This window comes from Pelophylax lessonae (genome assembly GCF_965119305.1).
Source record: "Pelophylax lessonae genome assembly, chromosome: 5".
NCBI classification, from domain to species: Eukaryota; Metazoa; Chordata; class Amphibia; order Anura; family Ranidae; genus Pelophylax; species Pelophylax lessonae.
Window position 1 is genome coordinate 49,281,980 of NC_138772.1, and position 17,457 is coordinate 49,299,436.

General features: G+C 42.7%; 1 protein-coding gene across 5 annotated transcripts in view; it reads right to left on the reverse strand.

The window, feature by feature from the left end:
- The window catches only part of PPP1R9A (protein phosphatase 1 regulatory subunit 9A), a 375,255-nt gene that overhangs the window by 156,191 nt on the left and 201,607 nt on the right, over positions 1–17,457 (reverse strand). For all 5 annotated transcript variants that reach the window (XM_082259086.1, XM_082259085.1, XM_082259083.1 and 2 more), the window contains exon 4: positions 4,838–4,958. In XM_082259086.1, the coding sequence (XP_082115212.1) occupies positions 4,838–4,958 (121 nt within the window). The remainder of the gene's footprint in view (positions 1–4,837; positions 4,959–17,457) is intronic.

Below are 17,457 nucleotides of genomic sequence, written 5' to 3' on the forward strand. Positions count from 1 at the left end.
AGGAAGTGGGTTAGGTGACACTGGTCATCAAACTGAGGCCATCTAGTGGCAGAAGAAAAGTACTGTGGGATAATCTCCTGTTAAATACATGCAGCAAAAGCTGGTTTTGTTATCTTACCTTTTATCAGTCTATTCATTTCTATATTTTTATTTTTGGTTTGAGCGCTATTTAACTACTTCAATACCGCGCCATAGCTGAAAGATGGTTATAGTGCGGCTATGGGCGTCCTCCCAGAATACGCCTTCCGGGCGCCTGTGTTTATTAGTGCCCATTAGTGCAGCCCCATCAGTGCCCATCAGCGAAGAAGAAAAATGACTCATTTGCAAACTTTTATAACAGAAACTAAGAAAACCTTTCCCCCCCCCCCCCCAAATTTGCAGTCTTTTTTTGTTTGTTTAGCAAAAAAAAAAAACAGTGGTGATTAAATACCACCCAAAAAAAGTTCTACTTGTGTGAAAAAAAATGATAAACATTTCATATGGGTACAGTGTTGCATGACCGCGTAATTGCCATTCAAAGTGTGACAGCGCTGAAAGCTGAAAATTGGCCTGGGCAGGAAGGGGGTGAAAGTGCCCGGTATTGAAGTAGTGGAGTTGTATGGATTATTTTCTGAGAATGAGGATATCGAAATTTAGCGTCCCTAAAGATTATATGAGCTTTTAGTGATTGGCACTTTTTATTATTATCACTCAAGGCTTTGAATAACCATTATTATTAATATTATTATTATTTGAAAGGTTTGGAATAAATAAAGAATTCAATAATGCAGAGAAACTGAATTAAAATCAATTACATTTAAACTGTTTCTTCAAAGTGTTTTGCTGAGTGTAAATGTAGCATGTCGTGTTTTAATGATATCCGCTGATGTGTGCCGTCTATTTATTGAAGGCCATTGGTTAGTAGGATTCTTTTTTTAATTGTTAATGAAATGTTGAAGAGGAGGTAGCAGGAAGGATTCCTTGAGGGATCTTTGATGGACTTGGAACTTGAAATGACCACCTCACCTTACCCCAAGGGCTCGTTTACACTAGCGGTTGAGGAGCAGTAAAATCCCATGGTTGAGCCACATTTTTACCCTCCAGACTGCTTCCCCTTTAGCTGCAGAGGCTGTGGCGGGGGGGGGGGGGGGTGTACATGTGCCGCAGCAATGATGCTGTGCTTTAAGCCCGCAGCAGAAATGATACCCCCTGTCACTGAGTGTGAACCATTCAAGTGAATAGGGCCATCCTGTAAACATCTGCAGTGGGGCGATTAAGGAGATACTCTTCCTCACCGCCAGTCAAATGCTGTCAGAAGAGTGATCCGAGTGCAGATCCCTCTTCAGTGACCAAAGCATGTGTGAATGAGCCCTAAAAGAATATAAAAGCATGCTTTAGTTGAGCCATTTTAAATGGTTTAATGAATACACTACAAGGATTGCTGAATGCCCTACCTTCACTCCACAGCTGTGCCTTGCCACAAGATGTCCTCTATCTTCAAGGATGAATCATAACCATCATTCAATCCACTTCCTCTGAGCCCAGGTTGTCATGGGCCAACCCCTAGCCCATGACTGGACAATGAAAAGAAGAAGCAGGTGAGCTCCCCAACTATTACATGTTAACTGATTGACGCCTTGTGCTGCTTCCTCCTCTCCCGCTCTGAGCTCTGTTGTACAAGGATTGCAAAAAAAAAAAAAAAATGATGCCTGCCAATGCACAGATGTGCCACAGAGCTTCAGATCCTGAGTGAGGCCTGTGGCAGATCTGTACACGTGTAGATTTCCCCCGACCACCTCTTCAAGAAATCACCAGCGCGGATGCGGATATGCTGAAGGCCTGCCAGGTACTGAAGGCTATCAAATCTGTGCAGACGCTAGAACCATGCCAACAAAGAGGGGGGCGGGGGGTGGCAGCCAGTGTGGACTGTGACTGAAGCCCTGCTTTAAATAACACAAGTTGGAGCTGAGGTGGTCCCATACTGTAGAGTGAAATGCTCATGTATGTCTTGGAAGCCAGCAAAAGCAGTGTTACCTACCCGTTCTCCACTCCTCCAGCACCTGGCTCTCTCCTCTGCTCTGAGAGTGTGCTGTCCCTCTGAGTCCTCACATCCAAAGCAAGGCTATGGGCCCTGCATTGTACTTGATGATGTCAGATGGGCTATGGTCCTACATTGTACTTGATTATGTCAGATGGGCTATGGGTCTTGCACTGTACATGATTATGTCAGAGGGGACATGGGCCCTGCATTGTACTTGATGATGTCAGAGGGGCTATGGGCCCTGCGTTGTACTTGATGACATCAGAGGGACTATGGGTGTGCAGTGTACTTGATGTCAGAGGGGCTATGGGCCATGCATTGTACTTGATGATGTCAGATGGGCTACGGTCCTACATTGGACTTGATGACGTCGGAAGGGCTATGGGCCCTGCATTGTAAATTATGATGTCAGATGGGCTATGGGCCCTGCATTCTACTTGATGACGTCAGTTGGGCTTTGAGTCTTGCATTGTACTTGATGATTTTAGATGGGTCCAGCGTTGTTCTTATAGACATCAGAGATGGGCTGAGGATCCTACATTGTACTTGAGGACATCAGATGAGCTATGGTTCTTGCATTGTAGTCGATGACATCAGGAGGGGCTATGGGTCCTACATTGTGCTTGATGATCTCAGGTGGGCTATGGGACTTGCATTGTACTTTATTACATTAGATGGGCTATGGGTCCAGTGTTGTTCTTGATGTCCAGGGCCATGAGTCTTGCATTGTACTTAATGACGTCAGATGGGCTATGAGTTCTACATTGTACTTGATGACATCAAATGGGCTATGGGCCCAGCACTGTTCTTGATGACGTCAAATGGGCTATGGGCCCTGCATTGTACTGATGATGTCAGTCGGCCTATGAGTGTTCTAGTGTGCTAATGATGTCAGATGGGCTATGGGTCCTACATTGTACATGAGGATGTCAGATGGGCTATGGGCCTTGTCCTTGATGACATCAGGAGGGGCTTTGAGTTCTACATTGTACTTGATGACGTCAGAGGACCTTCGACGACCAAGGAGTAGGGAAGAAGAGGCTGTGGGCACCAGAGGCATTGGGGGAGAGAAGTATTGGATAAGGAAAACTGCCTTTTCTGTTCCCCTAGATAAAAATGAGCATGTAACTCCGGCCCCAAACCCAGACCCACTGCAAGAGAGGATTTTTGTTTTCCCTGAAATCCAGCCAAAATTTGTTTGGAAGAAGCACCTGAATCACAAATATAACTGAACAGAGGGACGGTGGATTGAACAGTTCAGCTATCTCAGCTGTGTTTAGTTGTACTTCAATGCCCACGAAGCAGAAGTCATGCTTTTAAAGTTGTGTTATCTATATCTGAAGCAGAATTCAATGCTGGATCCAGTATGTCAGTTACACTGGCTACCAGTAATCACCAGTAAAAGCGCCCCTTTCATCTGAGGTACAACAAAGCGGTGGCTGGTAACTGCAGGAAAACATGACTTTTACGAACGGATTCTCAGGTCTGTGTGACTGTAGAGTTATCATTTTTTATAAATCTTTATTTTCAAAGCTTTATAAGGCACAGAGAGCTACAATGTGTGAACTTCAAAAGTGAACCACCAGTGCTGGTAACACTAAACTCCTCAATAATGTCATCTATATACCGTACATACAGTGTTTTCTAGTACAAATATTTAGATACAAAAATACTCATTAATAGTGATATCAACAGTCCATAAAAAACATTCCTATGAAAAATTAAATTCATATGGAAAAAATAATAATACATTTAGGTGAAAAAATAAAGTCTATATATCTTGACTGAATAGCCCTTCCACCTCCATGCTCTATATTCCCCTTATAGGAAAAAGGCTTACCAGATGGTTATGACCCCTTATGAAAAGTGAGTCATAAAATGCTTTCACAATAGCTTGTATAAGGTAGGACCAGGGCCTGGGACAAGGGGGGAGCAGGAGGGGGGGCTGCCCCAGGTGCTGTGGTATCATGTGAGGTGGGGGGACCACAAGAAGAGTTCCTGCTGCTGCAAGCTGACAGGAGTAGTGACAGCAGCATCACTACTCCTGTCATCTTAGTGTGGGAAGTGACAAGCTGAATTTAGAAGGCAGAAGAGAGGCAGGAGGAGGTGTGGCCTGTGCTCTCTCTCTACTCCAGCTGCAGCGCTCCTGCATCATAACTGTAAGATCAGGACTGTGCAAGGTTTGCCCAACCCCCCCCCCCCCCCCCCCCATCTCCTCCCAGCAAAGAATGTGATTAGGGGGGCGGGTAAGCAAACTCTGTGAAGTCCTGATCTGACAGTCAGTGGTGTCCCTGAGCCACAATCCTATACCTCTGCCGCAGCGGCATCTCTGCCAAAACTAGTAAAAGTTAGCTTGCCCTAGGCTCCTCCACAACTCTGACATGTCATACCCCTGCCGTGCTGCATCTGTGGTCTATGTGTTTGAGAGAGGGGGGAATTACACCTGAGACATAGGGGGGCTGATTGTGCATTTTGTAATGTAATTTCTTGCCTATCCCCCTCCTAGTAGCTAGCATTCCAATGGCCAAAACTAAAACATTTAAGCCTAAAAAAAGTCCAAAAAAACACATATACAAACGTGCCAAAAACACTCTAAAATAGCCCAAAAATTCTCACATTCAAATGTAACTGGGGACTGAGGTTTCTTCTTATTAATATTAGTAGTTCTCCAACTCCCCGTTGCTACAAGGCTGCTGTGGCCCCAACTAGACGTTGCCTATCTCAGTTGGCATCACAAATGAGTCTATCATTTTCATTGAGAAATGCACCGCTTAGCCGCGAGTTATCTGTGCTTAGTAATAGATGTCTTTCTCTTACCGTCCATCTCTTTGGGCGGCCCCTCCTTCTGTGACGGTCTTAACAAATATTCCAAGTTTCTCCAGCCCTGTGTCAGCGCCAACTCCCATTCCGATAATGCTAACACCAAGTCCATCTTCATCTAGAAAAGCAATTGGGTAACAGCAGTGAATAATCAATCTTATTATCCTAGAGAAAAATATGACACAAAGTACAGAGTATGTTTTATATTAAACATTCCAAGTGTTTTCAGCTGTCACATGAATGTCAACATCCCTCAATAAATCTGAACAAAACCTTTAGCCTGGAAGGGACTTCAGGGAGAAGTCCAACAGGCCAAAGTTGACACCACCAGCAATGGCATCCAGGGAGCTTCCTGGATGCCAGTGTGCATTTCTCCGCTGGTGGTATCAACTTTGGCCTATTGGACTTCTCTCTAAATTTGGGGTTTTCTCCTTTGGGTCTGGTGTTTCTATACCATCTGAAGTAATTATTTATTGAACAGCTTTAATCCTAGTAGAGGGCTGGTGCCCACAGATTTTTGTTGAGGGAGATAATCCTGGGTTCGCTTGAGAAAGACAATTCTGTGAGCCTCAAAAATGGTGGGGTTTTTATCTGCTGCATGCTCTGAGGATCATGGGGGCTTCTTCTACAAATTCTCAGTTACCCTGAGGAAGAAAGCTATTTTGAAATGCGTTAAATATAGAGAATTTGCACTCTATATTTATCTTGATCATGGCATGTATATGCAGCTTGAAATATGATTTTATCTAACCTATTTTTTTAATATATTTTAAATAAAATAGGTTTGATATGGATTTATCTGTGGATATGTGGAATGCTTAGAAAGTCCTATACAGACTAAGTGCCCATTCACACTACCGCAACTTGTCAGGCGACTGGTCAGCCTGACATGTCGCGGTCCATGCAGTGCTACAGGACCGGTTCTAATAGGAGCGACTGAACAAACAAGGAGTCACTGCTCAAGGTGGTGTAATTGCCTGATGACTCACACAGGTGCATGCCCCGGCTCGCCTCCGTGAAAACTTGATAAAAGAAAAGGAATTGGCAGCACTCCAGGTTGAGTCAAAATCCAGGTTTATTGACTGGACATCCAAATATGACAATCGTGACAAGGTAGACGCGTTTCACACACTGACTGTGTGCTTAATCATTACCAAATATCGTAATGATTAAGCACACAGTCAGTGTGTGAAACGCGTCTACCTTGTCACGATTGTCATATTTGGATGTCCAGTCAATAAACCTGGATTTTGACTCAACCTGGAGTGCTGCCAATTCCTTTTCTTTTATCTAATAGGAGCGACACAAGTCGCTCTGACTTAGAAAAAGGGTCCTGTACTACTTCGGGGTGACCTGGAGCGACTTGCATAGACATTCATTTTATGAAGTCCGTGCAAGTCGCGCCGAAGTTGCACTGCACGCGAAACTCGGAGCGACCTAGTGTGAACCGAGCCTAAAGAGTTTGTTTAGATTAAAAAAAACACAATAGGGCTCCAACTAAGTGTAGTATGGCTGAAACAATACAATGTTTCATTTCTTTCATCTATTCCTATCCCTTGGTGGAGCTGCTTTTCATAAGTGTTTGCCTGTCCGAATATATGGACATTTTTATTAAAGTATTATGTAGACTTGATTGATTTTTAGGATTTATCTTAACCCGTTATAGTATTGCTACTTTATTTGATACCTTGATCAGTACCTTCTGGCTCCTGTTTTACTATTTTTTTTTTTTTTTTGTTTTTTGATACTCACAGTTGGCATGTGTTCATAGGGGCGGTGTATTATTATACCCTATAATTGCGCCATATATTACTCTCTTTTTTATGGTTTATAAAACTTGACTTTGTGGATTGGCTTTAGGTCTATAAAAGCTAATAAAGGCTACACTAAAAGCTTTATATTTTTTTTGGTCAAGGCCTAGAGTACTCACACCTCGGCAGTAGGTGCTGGTAAGAGACGTAGACCGCCAAAGGTGATCAAGTAACTAAAGGAACAAGATCAATATACCAAGACCAAAGACTGGATGATCCACAAAATAAATGGTGGTATAGAAGGCTTTAGCAGGATTTGCCAGAAGCACTGATGGGCCAAAACTCTAGCTAAACTTTTTTTTTATATACACAACTATTTTGGTTGTAGTTTTAACTATCTATCTTCCTTTGGTTTTCACAATATTTTACTTTATTGGTCCTGTCCATATTCTCCTGATTTGCTGGTTAGCACATGAAACCCCTGTGTAAGCTGAGAAAATGCCCTTGGAAATCGTTCTGATTTTTTTGCACTAATCCCACTGCTATAAACTACTGTAAGCATTATAAGAATGCGTAAATCAATAAAGCATTCTTAAATCCAAAAACTAAAATCCTGCGCCTAAGGTGACAAACGCTCACCATATGGTATATATGGAGGAAAAGCGTTGTCACCCTAGCCTAGACTGTTAACCTTTTTTGACCCATAAACACCCCTCCTCATCTGGATTACATAAGCAGAAGTGTTTTGGCAGAATCAATAAGTGTTTTTCTGTACTGTACTTGCTCTTAGCTTGAAAAATGAAAACGAATGCAGCCACTACATCTAAGGACTGGTAAGCTTTAATACATTACATTTTAATTCTTGGGTTTAGATAGACTTTTAGAAACAAATCTGACAGATCACCCAAAACCATGCAGTTTTCCTTCAGAACACAAAAAATATAAATATGATTTAAAGTAGAACTATAGGCAAACCTTTTTTTTTTTTTAGTTTTAGATTGAGCGAGCAAGGAAGGGTTATAACTCCTGTCAGATTTTTATTTTTACCATGTCCCATTACGGAGCGTTACCTTCACTTCCTGTCCCACAGCCAAACAAGAAGTGACATGAAATCCCTGAAAATTAAGGGAATTCCTTGGGGAACCCCAGCTCAACAGAACTAGTGTCCCCATTGGAAGATTTCCCCTCTACGACTTTTCTGTGGACAACCCAAAATTTGGGATTTCCTCTTACCTTCACTTTCAGACTGGGTTCACATGGAACGGCCATGGGTTTGTGGAGCGGCCATGGGTTCGTGGCACGGCCATGGGTTCGTGGCGCGGCCATGGGTTCACGGCGCAGCCATGGGTTCATTGCCTGGGGTTTGGTGTGTCCCTGTTCATCGGTTCAGATGCATATCCAGTCCTATTTTTTGCCTGAATTCGCACCTGAATTGGACTTTAAGACGCACAGGACCCTTTCTGAATGTAGACTGCGGCTGTCTGGACCTGTGCAGACTGGCTCAATTGAGAGCTAAGCACACTCGCCTGTCATGCGAACTGGATTAGAGGAAACCCCGCATCCAATTCGCATTTGTGTGAACCCAGCCTCAATTATATTGGTACCCAGGACAAATAGAGAGTGAATCTCCTTAATGAGGTAACAGACAGCAATAAAAACTGACAGGGGTTCTAATCCCTCTCCACTTCATCCAAAGCTAAAAAAAAATAAAAAAAACATTTTTGCCTTTAGTTAAACTTTAAAGTACTGTGGTGAAATACAAGTAGCAACTGTGTGAAACACAGCTGATCATTAAGGGGTAAAAAACTGAACAAACATAAATGGGAAATGTTGTTCTCAGCTGCATTCTGGTGGGCAATTAATATACGAGATTTAGGAAGATTATTTACTAAACAACAGCAAATAATGTGTATGTAAAGTCACGGCCTTATCTAGTACAACGCTGGCCTTTGTAGAGCGGACAACTAGAGTACAGACTAATGTTCCTTATTAAATATCACTTTCTGCAGCTTGTTCTCTGGAATTGTGGCTATTAAAAAAATATTCATCATTGCTACACTGCTGGGATGCTCCATTGAATATTCACTGCAAAGAATCTGCCCATGGTCATTGCTTTCCTGGAGACAAAGGGTGCAAACCTAGTTTAGGACTATACAGGGGATAAAAATAGGTAAAATTTATAGCATATTTAAACCAGAAAAACAAAAACAAATTAACCACTGGACCTCCAGATTATTTTCCCCCCTTAATGACCAGGCTATTTTTTGCGATACAGCACTGTGGTACTTTAACTGACATTTGCGTGGTCATGCAACGATGTACCCAAATAAAATCTATGTCATTTTTTTCCCACAAATTGGTGGTATTTGATCACCACTGGGTTTTTTATTTTTTTTTTTTTTTTGCGTTATAAATAAAAAAAGACTGTCAAGTTAAAAACAAAATAAAAATATTTTTTACTTTCTCTTATAAATAAAAAAACTGAAAAAAACTAATTTCTTCATAAATGTAGGCCAATATATATTCTGCTACAAATGTTTGGTTAAAAAAAAAGCCTAAAAAGCATATATTGATTGGTTTGTGCAAAAGTTATAATAATGTCTACAAACTATGGTATATACAGTATGCTGGAATTTTCATGTATTTGTTTTTTATACTAGTAATGGCAGTGAGCAGCGACTTAAAGCGGAACTGCGATATCGCAATGGACAATCGGACAATGACACTTTTTGGGGACCAGTGACACTAATACAGTGATCAGTGCTAAAAATATGCACTGTCACTTTACTAATGACACTGGCTGGGAAGGGGGGGCATCCATTGGCCGTCACCCGCTGAACAGTTTCTGCTGTGGCTAATCACAGCAAAAGCGGAACACCCCCTACCCGTGAGTACAGAATCACGTATATACTGTACGTTATTCTGCACAGAACGGCCACCCTGTAGCAGTAAATCTGGTATTGGCTAGTTGGGAAGTGGTTAATAAAGCACCTCACCAGTCCTTAGATATGGTGCTGCATTAGTTTTCTCCTTTATAACTTTTTTTTCCCTTTTTTCACCAATCAATTTCCAAGAAAGACCTTCAGATCGAAAAGGAATCCTTCATTCCCAGAGCCAACCTTTTGAAAAATTTGCCACCCAAGGGAGAGGTCAGTGTCCCATTTCTTGGCAGACATTGTAAAACCATAAGGAGACCCCAACCAATACCACACAAAGGTAGTTTATTTGTGAAATATATAATATATTATTTTATAATATTTTAGCATACCAACCACTACTGAGATGCCAAAATTGAGTTTTGTTTTAGAAGGTAGTAAAATACAGAAAAATAATAAAGTGTATACAGCATACAAAACGTTAAATAAGATATTATTCAAAAGTTGATATAAAGTTCACAATGCAAGCAGTACAATATAAAATGTAGGTATACCAAAGTGCAGATTACAATGGCAAAACCCAACATTCTGAGGTCCTCCTTGGGAAAGGGGTCACAGGACCCTAGACTGTTGGGTTTCTAGGGCCTCAACCTTCATATTACCATCTGCCAGACTATACTCTGTGGCCACTGCACTCTGCACTTCGGTATGCCTACTTGTAGTTGGGGAACAGCGTAGTGCAGCGGCAATATTTCACACAAAACTTGTATTAAAATAGCATAGCAACAGTTCACAACAAACCCGGTGGGAAGACTGCCCAACCAGGTGCACTCATGGTTTCCAGTAATGCGAAGAGAGCAGGTATCAGCCGGACTGACAGCGTCTGTAAAGAGAGTAAAGTGCAGCCTGGCCGTCTCATGTCCAACCTGGATGATGTCCAAAGGATTTGCGACCCTACGCTTTGCCTTTACATTAGGAACTTTTCCCTACCACTAGTACTGTCCCTAACAGGCAAGGTACCTGTCCTTATTCTGCCAACTCGCAAATGCGCAACCAAACCTGGGAGCCAGGGCCCTAAATAGGCTCTGTCTGACCCAAGATGGCTGCTAGAGTCACATAGGGCAGCAGCATGCAACTGGATTGCATCCCCAGTGACCCAGGAAACCATAAAGGAACTGTGTTCCTCTTGCTCTACAAAAACAGGGCCGCTGCAGTGGAGCACCACTTGCAGTGAAGAAAGTAGACTGCACCTGCCTACATACCTGCTATATTTTACTATTTGCATTGTGAACTTTATTTCAACTTTTGTAATATATTTTCTGTACCATTTTGTATGCTGTATACTCCTTACTGCATTTCTGTATAAACTCAATTTTGGCATCTCAATAGTGGTTGGTGTGCTAACTTTATTACACTTACATGTTTGTGTAGTACTGCTTGGTGTCTCTTATAGTTTTATGAAGTGTACCACCAATTGGACACTGACCTCTCTCTTCGGTGGCAGATATTTCAAAAGGTTGGCTCCGGGAATGGTGGGATGCCCCCTTTATATAGTAAATACCCCCTGTGTTTTTGTATTCAGTACGTTGCTCACTTGAAAGGTGTGCAAGATACCATCATTAACTTTCTAAGTACTACAAAAAGATGGGGGACTATAATATATACTTCAAGACCCTCAGATCCTTTCAGCCTAACACAAGTTACTGTGCCCAGCTCTTTAGAAAAATTATTTTGAGAATAGTACCTCTTCCTGCAAAAACAATGTGACCTATGTGTAGACACAAATACACCTGCGCCTATACAACAAGCCCAGCAGGTTCACCAGATCTGGGCCTCATTTTCCAGCAGGCTAATACTGTAAATGTGTGCAGGGTCCTACCACAGGTCTTTATGTGGGTGAGATGAGACAAACACTTTGTCAGAGGATGAACTTTCATTGATTTATTATCATGATCACAAAGTATATACACAAAGGGACAAAGTATACACCTCTACTATTTCCCACATTATGCAAACCATGCAGAATTATTACACAAAAGATGATTGGATAAAACTAAAAGTGGGACAAGCGGGGGAAGACTATGTCTGGGCAGGGAGGAAACACATTCTGTGTTGATGGGGGAATCGTGCAAATTTTTTTCCTGCAACTGAAATTTGCACCATGTATGGCCTGCCTAAGGGTTTAAAAGGCAGGAGTAGAAGAAAGATTGGGGTTTAGAAATCCATGGAGAAATTTAATATATTGCATACTGGCAAAAAAAGAGTTTAATGTGCCACTATTGGTTGGCAAAGTCATCACAGGGCCCCTGTGCAAGACAATATTGTGCCCCATTGAACTACTACCCACATGCAAACACTATTTTACTGATGATAGATAGATAGATAGATAGATAGATAGATAGATAGATAGATAGATAGATAGATAGATAGATAGATAGATAGATAGATAGATAGATAGATAGATAGATAGATAGATAGATAGATAGATAGGATAAGCATTGAATTTGGGTCAATTGGTTGCTCCTCTGCATTGAAGATTGACTCATGTGTTACATAGTTACATAGTTAGTGAGGTTGAAAAAAGACATCAGTCCATCCAGTTCAACCTATGATGTGTGTGTGTTTGCTGTTAACCGTACATTGTATACCCCTGTATGTTGTGGTCTTTAAGGTGCCCATCTAATAGTTTTTTGAAACTATCAATGCTCCCTGCTGATACGACTGTTTGTGGAAGAGAATTCCACATCCTTACCGCTCTGACAGTAAAGAACCCCCTAAGTGCTATAAGGTTAAACCGCCTTTCCTCTAGTTTTAGTGAGTGGCCACGTGTCTTATTGTATTCCCTTTCTCTGAGTAGTTTGTTCCTTATGCTAGGGTCGCCAATACAGTATTTGTACATTGATATCATATCCCCCCTCAATCGTCTCTTCTCCAGAGAGAATAAGTTCAGTGCTTGTAGTCTTTCCTCATAGCTGATGTCCTCCATTCCCCTAATTATCTTTGTTCCCCTTCTCTGGACTCTTTCCAGTTCCAGCACATCCTTCCTGAGGACCGGTGCCCAGTGTTATCAAACACTTGCCCTAACCAAGAATGTTTATGTAGACTGCTGGACATTCAGCCTGTCCCTGATCATCAAGTAAAACTGTCTGTTAATGCCATGACTAGAAGTTTGTCTGACCTTTGTTCATGCATTAGATTACTCATGCAAATTGTTTTGGTTGCTTTGCAACTTTTCTGTGCTTACCTTAATCAACAACCTCTTACCTCTCCACTTATAGCCTATATAGGAGCACTGAAAGGTAATTGTCAGACTGTACTCTGTCTGCCTGTGTTGAACTTAGACTCTGTTCAGAATCAGTTTGTCTATGTGTCTTGCTTTCATCACCTGCCTGGGGACTGCCCTGTCTATTAATTGGATGTGGTCTCTGGTGACATTGTGGGACCACTAAACTCACTTCCAGTCCAACTGGTGTATAAAAACAAAAAAAAACAAATGGGAGAAGCATTCTACATTTCTCAGTGCTGCTCAGCGAAGGAGTTAAGGTGCCCGCTGCCCCATACCATTTGGATACTACCAACCAGGAGCACAGTTAGGACATCACATAGGATTACCTCCTCTTCTCAACTGCCCTACAAGTGAGCAGTGTTCAATTCTATACAGTCCAGTTAGAGATAGTCCCAACACCTGCTGGATCCTTATCTAGTATAAATTGGCCCCCTGAGTTACAGAGGACCCTTGTACATCTGAGCAGTCTACAAAAATTGTATGTCTGTCCCTTTATACCACTTTAACTCTGAGCCCCAGGAAAGCTTAAAAGAAAAGTCCACCCTAAAACTAAAACTCCTGCATCTATAGATCTCAACATTCTAACAGTAACCTATCTAACCCTGTAAAGAAGAAATCAGTATACTTACCTTTGCTGAAGCTAATCCGACCCGATCTCCAGCAGTGGAAGCTCTGCAGAGAAAACGGCTGACAACGGCTGTGAAATGAATGGAAGTGACATCACCCATAGGGCTCTTTCACACGGTCCGCCTCCGTAGGCGGATCCGTGCTGCTCAGCGGGGATTGATCCGCCGATCTCCGCTGAGCCGGCGGATTACAGCTCCGTCTCCGCTTGCAGTGCAGAGAGGGAGTAGTCACAGCCCCCGCTGCTCTCTATGGGGGATTGGATGAGAGCGGACCGCCTGTCCGCTCTCATCCGATCCGATCCGGTCCCTGAACGGATGGAAAAATAGGGTTTCCATCCGTCCAGATTTCACGGACAGAATCGGATGCGGATGGCAGCGGGTGTCAGTGGACATGTCTCCGCTGACATTCGCTGCCCCATAGAGCTGCATGGAGGATCCGATCAGATCCGCCTAAAAAACTGACAGGCGGATCTGATCGGATCGCCCGTGTGAAAGAGATTATAGACTTACAATGGGGCTTCCGTTGTCGGCTGTGTCTTCTGCACCCCCCTACACAGAGAAGCCACGGCTGATGTGGGATTGAGTTGGAACGGCTTAAAAAAAAAAAAACAAGTACCCTAATTTCTTCTTTACAGGGTTAGATAGGTTAGAGTTAGAATGTGGAGATCTAAAGATGCAGGGATTTTAGCTTTAGGGTGGACTTATCCTTTAAAATTCTAAGGGACAAAATGCCAAGATGAAATGGTGCATACTTGCCAACTGTTCTGTTTTTGCCGGGACAGTCCCAGCAAATAGGAGCCTGCCCCCGGGTAATTTACATTGTCCCGGCAATGTACTTATTTACACTTTGCACTTTATTTATATTTACATTTTTTCTATGGTCACACCTAAGCACATTTGACACTTTAGAATTGCAGGGAATTGTGATGAGAATGTTAAACTTTAGGCAGAAGTAGTGCAGCTGAATGGGAGAATTATTCCAACTCTGCTACTTTGGCCTCAAGTTTAAAATTCCCTTTTCAATTTCCTGTAATTCTATCTTTATTGAGTAAACCCTATAATCTGATAAGTAGGCGGAGATTAATTATGTGCAGTGGGTGGAGCTTCGGGGAAGTGGGTGTGGTAAATAATTGATAGCTGTGCTGCAAAGTGTCCCTGGAAATTTTTTTCAAATGTTGGCAACTATGAATGGTGCTTATTTCCCAACTCTGTTCCTGGATTCATCTGTGAATAAATCCTTTTTACTGATCTTTATCTCTTTATTTGGATCTCCTTGTTTGTTGTTGGTCTAGTTGAAGCAACTGTCAGTAAAATCCATCTTCGAAATAAAGGTTTCCCCGCAAAGAGGACATGGAATACTCATTTCTCCTGCTGTCCGAACTGCAGATCTCTGCAGTAATGAAGATATACCGCTGGCTGGAGAGCCCACAGAACCCGACATTCTGGAAGTGTTCCCCTTTAATGCTCAATGGTTCCATCTACCAACCCCTCATCACTACTGTATCCCGCAGTGACAAAGGGACCAGTGGGAGGAACCACAGCGCCAGGTGGGAGACCGGGAAATCTACACTCCCGTAAATGCTGGATTCTGCAGTATCTTCAGCTGGCAATTTCTATTCATTAAAACAGAGATGTGAGGTGCGGGCAGCAGGAGAGATGTGTATTCTGTGTGTTCTTTGCAGGAAGCTCCTAATTTGTAAGACTGATTTCACTAACAGAGCTTTTTTTTTTAACTTGAGTTCTCTGATGTTCATTATTATACATGCTTACAATATATAGTATATAAGTATGTAATTGCTCAGTTATTTCTATGACTCCATGCCTTACAAAGTCAATATTCCCAATTGCTTGCACCACAAAATGTATTCAGTTAGACATGGCCTATATTCTCACATTCCAGCTGGTATCCATGGCTAATTTAGTACCAAACTTCATAAAACTGGCAGCAAAAGAAATGTATATTTTGCGATTTGCCACTGCGTTATTTTAACGGACAATTGCGCGGTCAGGAGACACTGTACCTAAATAATTTGATTGATGTCCTTTTTTTCCCCACAAACAGAGCTTTCTATTGGTGGTATTTGATCACCTGTGCGATTTTTATTTTTTGCGCTATAAACAAAAAAAAAGCGACAATTCTGAAAAAACAATATTTTTCACATTCTGCTATATGACATTCCCAAAAAAAAAAAAAAAATTAAAAATCTAAATTTTTAAATCAAATGTAAAAATCAAAATTTTTAACATTTTAGGCCAATATGTTTTCTGCTACATATTTTTGGTAAAAAAACGCAAAATAAGCACATTTTGATTGGTGTGCACAAAAGTTATCGCGTCTACTAACTACGGGAAAGATTTATGTATTTGTTATTGTTTTTTTTTTTTACTAGTAATGGCGGCGATCTGCGATTTTTTGCAGGACTGCGACATTGCGGCGGACAGATCGGACCCCTGACTGGTATTTTTGACACTTTTGGGGGGACCAGTGACATTACTACAGTAATCAGTGCTAAAAAATATGCACTCTTACTGTAATAATGACATTGGCAGGGAAGGTTTTAACAGTGTGGGTGATCAAGGGGTTAAATGTGTACCTAGGGCGTGTTTCTAACTGTGGGGGGGGGGGCGTGGCTTGTGGAATGACCATAGAGACCTGTGATCCTACATGGATCAAAGGGGCTCTGTGATCATTCCAGGGAGAAGAACGGTCAGATGTGTTTACAACAGCCGGCCACTCATCTCTCTCAGCGGGGAGAGATCGTGGGTGTCAGGCGGCAATCAGAGCCGCCTGCCCGCTGCATTGGCTTCCCCGCTGATGAGCGGGGGCGGGCACGCACTGGCAGCGGTGCGTGCTTGCCCCCTAGCTGCAGGTGCACGACTGACGTAGCCCTACGTCGGTTTGCCTGGGAGAGCCACACTGCCGCAGTATATATGCTGTAAGTGGTTGGCAACCGGTTAAATTGTTACAGGACCCTGCATTTACTATATCTGGTCTCCCACAGCAATGTTTCTCAACTTCAGTCCTCAAGTACCCCCAACAGGTCATGTTTTCAGGATTTCCCTCAGATGAAACAGCTGTGGTAACTACTACGGCAGTGAAACTGATCAAATCACCTGTGCAAAATAATGGAAAGCCTGAAAACATGACCTGTTGGGAGTACTTGAGGACTGGAGTTGAGAAACAATGTCCCACAGTACACAGAACATGGAAATGCAATTATTTTAGTAAATATAAACTGTTCTAAATACATTTTCTCATCAGCACTATATAGCAAGCATAGGAATGCACACAGGGTGTGCCAGGTGTGCCTGGGCACACTCTAATCACCCCATGTACGTTAACATTATCACTTTTTGTGCTGGTAGGAAGATGGGAAAAATCTCTTTCTTGCTGGCTCTGCCATAAGAGAAGTCTTTAGGCACTTGCCTTTCAATGTGTCGGCAGGGAGATAAATGTGCTGGGGTAATATATATGTAGACACACACAAACACGTGTGTTTGAGCTTTGGGGTGCACACCCTAATTTAATAGGCTGCGCACGCCTATGCAGTCTTGTGACTTTTATGATGGTCTGGTTAAAGCTTGTAGGAGGAGTTTTCATTCTCCTCTGTCTGTCCTATGGGGCTCCCTTATTGAGAAGTCTGTCCTATTGAGCAGCATTATAAGGAAGCAACTGGCTGTTCTGTACAGGGGTTCTGCAACAATGAGAGTCATCTGGCTGGTCTGGACAGTGACTGAGCAGTGATGGAGAAGCACTTGGATGGCCTAGGCTCTGACCCCCGCTCCCCCACTGCCCTCACCTGTGTACAAACAGACCCCCCCCCCCCCCAATCTGCTCATCTCCCGTTCTGTGCCCTCCACACAGTAAATTTCTGGCTCTGTCTCTCCTCCATTGAACAGCAGCAGAAGCAGCGGTGAGATCGTCCAGCAGGGGGCGTCTACATCTCAGCCACCAGGCTGTTTCTCAGCCAGCATGGGTTGCCCTGTCTACATTATTCCGGCCCTGAATCCGGGGACAAAACTGGGGACAGACTTGGACCAGGGACGGTGTCCTCAATCTCAATTTTGTTATATTTCC